Consider the following 9,347-nt stretch of genomic DNA (forward strand, 5'->3'; position numbering starts at 1 on the left):
GCTAATACTATAACCCCAATCCTAATGTTATTCAGAAATTAACCATTTTACTTGCTCTTCTCCTCCAAAATCTGAATGCAAGTCCTTGAGAGGCCGTTTAGGAAAGGCGCCAGTAGTAAGGAACGCTCTGACCTAGTAGCTGCTCCATCTACTCTTGATGCATCCGGTACAATCAGCAGCTTGCAGGCTTTCACTGATATTGAATACAAATTGCTAAAAAGAGTTATTATGTCTTATAAATCCACTAATGAGCAAGGCTCTAAATGTGGCCTTGTAAAAGTGGCAGCTGTAAAAAAGTGTCCATCCAGACACAAACGAGCAGGAGTGAAGCTTTTTTCTTTATTCAAGAGTCATAGGCTTAAAATGGGTGCCCTTCCAGCTCACTGTGGTGCCCAAAGTAGCAGGCTTTCCATGTGCCAGTCAGATACTGAACCTGGGAACTAAAGCCTGAGGGCCAGTGAATAGCCCCTGCCTATTGGGGTAAAAAGTAATAAAAAAAAAAAATTAGGCCAATATGATCACATTTGACTTTTGTTGATGATGAGACATTTCTAGCATAAAGCAAATGTCATAAAGGCGGTACAGCCTACATCATAGAAACAGTTCCTAGCAGTAGGTTTCAAGGGGAAATCAGAGTCTCCTGGGTGTTATGTCAGCAGATAGACTTCAAACTTGAAGTTGCTTTCTCGAAACACTCGCTTCCCTTTGCGGCTTACCACAAATGAATGATGGTGAACAGGTTAGTTCTGGAGGGGGTCACTTCCATCACTGCCCAAAGAAAAGCCATGGAGCTCCACAAGCTGACGCAGCGGACAACGTTGGTCTGTGTTCGGCTGCGACGGCCACCTTGGCAGAGAAATTCCTGATTGTGATAAGAGGAGGGACAGAGGAGATTCCATGAAACTACCATCAGTGTAGTCTAGATCAGAGCTCTTACACCTGGAAATGGTTGACTGCAGACTTTGTAATCACATAGTCCTGTTCACATTAAAACTCTCATTTCCAGTTTTCCTTTCAAGGTTAATTAGCCCTGGTGGTTGCTAAGGATGGTTTTGTGGTAAGTTCAAGAATATACAACATTTCTGAATTGGTACAGCCCCCTTCACAAAGCCTTACATTCTCTTTCTCCAGGGGTGAAAAAAAACCAAAGGAGGATTCCTTCTCTCCCTCATCCTTTTATTGCTTTCTCACTAATGCACTATAATATTGGTAACAAGCAATTTTCTGATGTGTATAAAACTCTCCTCTACCCTACTGAGCATAATCTAAATCAGATCTAAACACACATCCGTGCACTATAGTCACCTAAATTATTTACAAGCGTGCTTAATACAAACAACTCTCAAACTCTGCCGCTCTTTAATGAAGTCCAAAATTTGGCAAGTGTCCATGATAAATATAAAAATTTTAAGGAAGTCTTCAGCCATAATTGCTACAAAAGCCAAGATGTCTTAGAGCATGTTCAGAACACCTCTGTAGAATATTGTACAACTTTGTAAATGTAAGAAAATGAACCTCGACCAAACTGCATTTGAACTGTGCAGTGAGCAACTCCTTAATTAACAGTAACGTTGTTTTGTGACAACTGAATTAAGAAGGCATAATGTCAGGCTATAAACTAGTTTCCATTCTATTTTTAAGGGTGATCTAGAATGTGGAAGTAGAATATTACACTCAAATTTTGTAAGTTCTTTAGTATTGGAACGTCTGTTTTCCAGGGCATTTGTTCAGCATTTTATATGTTTTAAGTGCTACCAGACTAAAGCAGTGCTGTGGTGAGATTGATTTTCTGTAAAATAGTAAGCAAACGGCAGCAGTTAAGACTCCTTTAATTTTTTTGGAGAATTTCTCTCCACAATAGCAACTTTAATATGTGAACTTAATTATAGTATCTTAGTATATCCTCCTTATAAATACTTCCTTGTGTACATATGAAATGGCTGTTGTCCTTTGTTTCTTCTCTTGGGTTTGTAGTTTTTTGAGTACACATCCCATAATGAAATACGTTACAACACTCGACAACCAGAAGTCTGTGCAGCAGTTGATTCGGGGACTGACTACTTGACAATGTACTTGTGTCAAGAAAATGTTCACAGTATTCCTGAAAACCAGAAGTTTGTTTTCAGAGAGGTAAGTGTGCCTGCTTGGTTTGGAGTTAAGTTTTTTGGGAGTTGCAGGAGAATTGTTGGGTTTTTTGGGGGAGAGAGTGGGTGGGAGGAGAATTGTTGGGTTTTTTTCTTTTTATCTTTCTGCCCACACATCATGCAGGCCACAACATCAGCGAAAATCTCTGGGAGAAATATGCTATCTTGGCTTTTAATATCTGAATGTGGAACAGGGTAGCAGCAGCGTGCAGGTGAAGAGCATGCCAGTCATAAATAATAGGAAGACGAGAGGAAGGAAAGTGTCCTTCTTAACCTCAAAGGAGTTGGGAGGGTTGGCAGAGCTCTCTCTTCACCTTGTCCACATCTAGAGCTTTCTGTGTGCTGCTCAGTTCTCTCTCACATCCCACCCCTACTGTCTTCTCCTGAGAACTGAGGTGCCTCCATACCCGTTCCCCAGCCAGTCTCGTGGCTGGCCTACTTTTGCTCTGCTTTCATTGACTTCTTTTATTTCCTGGTATTTATACCACCATGTATCCCTGATACTTCACATACCACCATTACTTTACAATCCTCTGCTTTCAAGCAGCTGCTGCTTCTCTGCAAACCATCTCTCTTGACCCTCCCTATGAGCACCAGAAGTGCTCCCTGAGCTTTTCTGCAGTGTAATGTGCAGTTGTGTAATTTGATGCACCATTATCAGCTGCCTGGCGGAAAAGGACCTGGGGGTGTTAGTCAAGAGCCGGCTGAACATGTGCCCAGGTGGCCAAGAAGGCCAACAACATCCTGGCCTGTATCAGAAATAGCGTGGCCAGCATGAGTTAGGGAGGTGATCGTCCCCCTGTACTCGGCACTGGTGAGTCCCCAGCTTGAATGCTGTGTTCAGTTTTGGGCCCCTCACTACAAGAAGGACATTGAGGTGCTGGAGCGTGTCCAGAGAAGGGCAACGAAGCTGGGGAAGGGTATGAGGAGCGGCTGAGGGAACTGGGGCTGTTTAGCCTGGAGAAGAGGAGGCTGAGGGGAGACCTCATCGCGCTCTACAACTACCTGAAAGGAGGTTCTAGCGAGGTGGGGGTTGGTCTCTTCTACCAAGTAGCAAGTGATAGTACGAGAGGAAACGGCCTCAAGTTGGGCCAGGGGAGGTTTAGATTGGACATTAGGAAAAATTTCTTCCCCAAAAGGGCTGTCAAGCCTTGGAACAGGCTGCCCAGGGAAGTGGTTGAGTCACCATCCCTGGAGGTATTTAAAAGACGTGTAGATGTGGCACTTAGGGGCATGGTTTAGTGGTGGACTTGGCAGTGCTAGGTTAACGGTTGGACTTGATGATCTTAGAGGTCTTTTCCAACCTAAATGATTCTATGATCAAAAAATACCCTCTGCCCTACTCCTACCCCTACACAGGACACATCTTACTGTCTGTGGGGACGGCAAATCTGTACCTCTCTTTTTCAAGCTTAATGCCTGCTCCCACAGGGGAGAAATACTGAGAAATATGAAGTATGTTAATAAACATAACATGTGATCTTAGAAAACCTTGTGTTTAGTAGTTTTTAATCTCTGAAGGAGTTCCTGGATGCCTGAGAGAAAATAAATTTGATGAAAAATGATGGCCTTGGTCAAGTTCTGTAGTATTATTATTTGGCTAAGGGAAAAGGTCACATAATATATCAAAATGGTATGTTTACATAATGTGTCTGCATAATGCATCTAAACTCTACAGGCTCCCTGGTTGACAAATTTCATCCTTAGATACTACCACCAGTGATAGGTGGCAGAGTGAATTCTAAGGAAAAATATGAAAACTACTGTCTATTCACTAAATCTAGTCCAGACTGAAGCTCACAGTGATATTACTGAGTAAAACAAAATATTTAAAAGGCTGACTTTATAAATGACGTTTCATTTTTAATGCTGACTTTTAACAAAATTTTTCAAGGTCATGTGCATTAATCCCTAAGATGACATATATTGAATGAACCTCAGTCACTCAGGAAATAATTGAGAAAACACAGTTTTGGAATGCATCTGTTTCCACGGCATTATTAAAATAATTCCTAAAGTTTCAGATGCTAAGTCCTCTTTCTTTCTCGTGATCAGTTTGTGTCTGCGTGTGATTTGAACATACTGCTCTGCTCCGATCTCTCTTCCTCTGTTGCATTAAATCAAAATCACCAGTCCCCACCTTTCAAGGCAAGTGATGGGTGAGGCGTCAGAACCACATTTCTCTTGCTTTGTTTGGAGAAGTGTCAGGCACTGGGAAAGCTGTCCTTACGGATGTAGCATAATCAGAGATTTGAACAGCCTTCCCAGCAGCCTGGCAAGAATTAAGTTCTTGGGGTTACCGAGTCAAAAATGAGTGAGGCAGATATTGATTAGTCCACTCAAAAATCTGAATTATCATGATGGAAACAGGAAAGTCATTCAGCAGCTAAGTCTGTCAGCAAGCCGGTGAGCAAGCGCACACCACGGGGCATCAGGGGCTGCGGCTCGAGGCGCAATTAGTGCGACATTCCTGACGGCGGAAGAGCAGACTTTCAGAGGAGTCAGGCTTACGCTCAGAAACAAGGTGTTGTTTTTTGTCTTTTGAGGCCGTCAGAGGCTTTGGAAATGGTCATGTGTGGGAGCGTCACCTGGGAAGGAAGGGTCTCGGAGCAGGGCACTTCTCCACAGTTGGACACGCCACCTTTTTGCGGCTCGCTGTCCTGGTTGACAGCGCTCCCGGATTGGAGCGAGCGATGTGAACTGGAGATAAAATGTTCCTGGAGACTCCCGTAACAGGAAGGCCTGAGGCTTCGAAATAACGTTCTCTGGGGAATCTGATTGTGGAGGCCTGTCAGACCTTACGCCTCCCAGGCACCTGTGCTGCCCTCCAGCAAAGCCAGCTAGCTTCGCACACATCTGCAGGCAAGGGGCACGCTTAGATTAGTTTGCCTTTTCCACTAAAAATATACCCTGTGAAGAAAGGGGAAAAATTTTTGCTAAAAATATATCCGACATCTACACTTAACTAACAATATTTACAGTTTACTTGCAAGATGTGCAATAAGTTGGTGAATTTGGATAATGCCTGTACTTGGCTTTTGTTTCCTCTGCCCATATTCTGGTGCAGTAACAAAAGGCAATGAAAGTGAATGAAGTTAGCACATCCCTTACAGGCACGAATCACTCTAAAGCAATGTTAGTGTAAGTTTAAAAGCAGGGGCTTTTGATAAACTTCCAGAGATCCTCAAGTTAGGCATTTTGGCTTCACTGCATGGCCCCACGAGAAGGTTATGTGTGGGGTTTTTTTGTTACAAATGTTTTCTGTTACTTTTAAAACACAGGATATGCCTGTAGTTTTTGAGACCTGAAAAGCAAATGTTATTTCTTTCTTTTGTAGGATGGTACTTTGTTTCACCCAAACACCCAGAAGTGCGTACAAGCAGAGTCAAATGCTTACAACGGTAACCCAGCACCGTTATTACGAACGTGTACCAACTCGGACTACCAAAAATGGTTCTTCAAAGAAAGAAGTTGACCCAGATGTCATCTACGATATAGCTGAATATGAAAATGTTCTCTTTCTAGTCAGCAGTTAGTCAGCCTTTTGAAAATCACATAAGTGATATATTTTTGTATGGGAAGAACTGTAATTAGTTTACAAGCCTTGGATTTTGTTTTCTGGAGCATTAAAAGGCACTAACCATTGAGAGCTATGTAAAGTAAGTGCTGTGGTTATATCGTGCCACAGAATCTGCTCCTCTTTTCTCTTTATTTGGCAGCTACATAACTGCTTCTGAAGTGTCTTAGGTTCTTTTCACAAGTGACAATATATTTTTTTAATCTACTGTGTGAAAGTAAGGCAGTCAAAATAATTGCACTAATGTTATCTGCCAATAACTTAAAATGTTTATTTTTCTACTAAAACATTCTGCAGTTGGGCCTTTTAACAGATAGTAGTTAATAATTGTTCTTGTCTCTTAAATACCAAGAAGGTAAATGTAGGCCAGATTCTGCCCTAAGTGACTACCACAAAACCCTCACTGAAGACAGTGTGGATTTGCACATGAAGGCAGAGTAGGTCTGCATGTTTTTGCACAGATAACAATCTAGATGCATACAGATTGCACACGCTTGTCAATACTATACATTAAATGTTGTGACAATTTTAGATGCTCATGGCACTTGACGAGTTTCTAATCATGCTTAAGTCTGGTTTTGGAGTAAAATGGGGATTTTCTCATTTTTCTTAAAGAAATAAGGCAACAATATTTAAAGGTGATTCTCTGGGAAAAGCTATTTAGATTCACGTGGATCTGGCTATGCGGCTATGTCCCAGACTGCACAACTTACTTTAACATTATGTGGATTTTCAACATGCATAAAACTTGCAAGATCAGACCTAGCAATAATTCTTTTGACAAATTTCAAAATTACAGTTAGAGAAAATGAATCTAGGAAATATCTTTAATTAAATTGTAAATGTATAAATGGTTCCTATAAAAATGATTGTATAAACAAAAATGGTTTTGCAACTAATTGATATGATATGCAGCTGATACCTGAAAGACAATTATTTTTGTATTAATATGACTTCCATTTTGTCTGGGAACTCCTTTTCTGATAAATTGTTCATGTCTGCACATACAGTCCTATGGAAAACATGGGGTTTAATCTGCACCGGTACAAGATGTTTTCTGCTGTGGTGTGAGGGTCCTGCTTTACCCAATCAGACGAAGTAGCATGTATAAGCAATGTATTTGGTCATTGACCATCATTGTTACAATGTTGATTAAAAGGGTTTCAGCTCATAAGGAAGGTTTCTTTCTGTGTCAGCTGGAGGTATGCTAATGTGTGGAAGTATGAAGATTTCAACCATTTTCCCCTAGAAGTCTTGGCATCTGTTTCATTTAGTTTTGGATTTCTACCATTATTTGCCTTTGTTCATGTTTTCTATAAAAAGTGTACAGCCCTTTCTTTGAGTCCTCATAAGCTCATGTCATTTTGGCATATGTATTTATATTATTAGGGTGTGTGGGGAGGGTTTCAGCCTGTAGGAGATGCATATGTAGGTTCTTCCAAGGTCTTTCTAAACCCATGTAGATGGAATATTTTTGTGAGCACCTTTAAAGTTTTGTCTCTGTGGGCTGGACTGATGAAATCGATGTTAGAATTAATAAAATATTTTGTGATTCAGTAGAGTGGGAACTGTCTTTACAACTATGGGATTTTTTTTTTTTGTTATGGTCACTGTTTTTCTTTTCATCATTTCACTGATCTCTTAGATTCTGATCCCTGCAGTACTTGGGAGAAGACCACTTTATTTCATGGTCTCTCAAGTTCCCTTTCCTGAACTCAGTAATGCTTCTACTCACCTGCTAGCAGCAGTGGTGTGCACTTTGTGGAGCCACAAATCAAAACTGGGTGGCTGCATGAGAGAACTGTGAGAGCTCCAGCAACACAGCAAGGTTTTTCTGTTCATTTCTGCTTTGCCTTCTTGGCGGTTGATCGAATTACATTAGTAAGTTAATGAGAGCCCAGCTATTACAATTGTAGACAAAGCTCTCTTTGACCTCCATGGTCAATGAGGTTTTCTTAGTTTTGGGACTTCAAGATTTCATCACCAGGTGGTGATATGCAAGTGAAACTTAGTAATTGGAAAATTATTTTCCATACATCTTCCCACTCTGCACTGGTTTAGAGGGAAGTATTGATGGTTTGGGCTTCTAGTTACATGCAGCTGAGCTGTTTTCTCATATACCAGCAAACCTGCCAGCCTGGGTTGAATATTTGCTAGGCAAACACATTTATGTTGAGTTCAAAGGCAGACACTGAATATAGCAACGTCACCAGCTTGCTCCCCCTATGTTGGCCTTTTAGTCCATCTACTTACCATTTTTCTCCTTGATACCCTTTTCTTCTTCTCAACTCACTGGAATTGTTTTAATGTCTGGCTTCAGGTTTGGAGGGTGAAGGACTCCATCAAGCATCTGAGTCACAATGCACATCTTCAGACTTCCTTTTGCTACCTGCTGGGAAACGGACTGTGGACTTTGGGCTTCTCCTCAGCAGAGAAGGGGCTGGATCCCTTACAGAAATAGAAAAATTGGAGGACTTCAGTTGCAAATCGATATTTCATCTGCTTCTGGCCTCCTAGGGCTCTCTTTGAAAAAGAGAGAGAGGAACACTTTCCACATGGTCCAAATCAAGAACCAATAGGTCCCCCCTTTCTTAGTATTCATCTTCCTTTTATACTTAGAGCCGCGTGTTTCTCTTCCCTTTTGCCACTAATCCCGTGAAGCACCCATAAAACCAAAACTTGCAACTCAAGATTATTGATAACCTTAGATTAAAATAATGGCATACTGGCAGTGCAAACTGGGAAATCTCAAGGGTCCTTCTTCCATTTTGTACCATCACTGTTCAAAACAAGAAAGGACATTTTTTTAAATATATAGAGATCGACTGAACAAATTGCCCTAAGAAGATATCGTCCCAGCGCACAGTACACCATATAAAGTTCTAGAACAGAGATGAAGAAATCTGTCTTCCAAATGGATTTTATTCCTTCCTCATTGCCTAGCTGCGAATACAACCCCTCCCATGTTTACTGCCCTTTTTTAGGCATTATATTGGATCAGCATGATCCTGTGTTCTCCCAGGTTCCTTGCCTTCCCTTGTCTGAAGTTCCTTGGATGTCCCTAGGTATGGGGCGTATTTGGCATGGCTTGAGGCACAAAAGATTAAGCCAGGAGAAGTACTTCACAAAACTAAACTGCAAAATGTTTTCGCAATTTTCCATATCCTGCGCTGAATACATCTCGTGAGGGGAATAGTAATATGCAAGGAGTCTTTAACCTTTAAAAAATTACCTGATGGTATTATCCCCAAAATGAAAATTTGGGGTTGTAAGTACTTATTGAACTTGTTGATTTTTTGGAATTAAAAAAAAATTGTCATTAAAAAAATGCTTATTTCTTAGTATTTATATTCCTGTATATAAAAAAAAAATAATTATAATCTAGATTGCAATTCATTATCATATTTCTTTGAACTCGTCAGGTAGCTATTTTGCTGTTTTGTTTTTTTTTTTATTCTTCCACTGTTCTCCTTTCATTTAAACATTGTGGGTCTTCGACATGGGCTAGAACTTACTGGGTTTTCGCTTTGACAGAAGACAAGAAGAAATGAACCACTAAAACCTCTGTATGTGCAGTCTTGATGGAACCATTATGATGGAGGATTGTTAAAGCTTGCACAAACACC

General features: G+C 40.8%; 1 protein-coding gene across 1 annotated transcript in view; it reads left to right on the forward strand.

Moving 5' to 3' along the window:
• The window catches only part of LOC104082844 (polypeptide N-acetylgalactosaminyltransferase 12-like), a gene marked incomplete at its 5' end in the record, with an annotated part of 8,915 nt that extends 3,296 nt beyond the window's left edge, over nucleotides 1-5,619 (forward strand). The window contains 2 exons of the mRNA XM_009586101.1: nucleotides 1,975-2,130; nucleotides 5,482-5,619. Of these exons, the coding sequence (XP_009584396.1) occupies nucleotides 1,975-2,130; nucleotides 5,482-5,619 (294 nt within the window). The remainder of the gene's footprint in view (nucleotides 1-1,974; nucleotides 2,131-5,481) is intronic.
• Nucleotides 5,620-9,347: the final 3,728 nt, after the last annotated feature.

The sequence above is a fragment of the Fulmarus glacialis genome, unplaced genomic scaffold (assembly GCF_000690835.1).
Source record: "Fulmarus glacialis isolate BGI_N327 unplaced genomic scaffold, ASM69083v1 scaffold22689, whole genome shotgun sequence".
In the NCBI taxonomy this organism is placed as follows: domain Eukaryota; kingdom Metazoa; phylum Chordata; class Aves; order Procellariiformes; family Procellariidae; genus Fulmarus; species Fulmarus glacialis.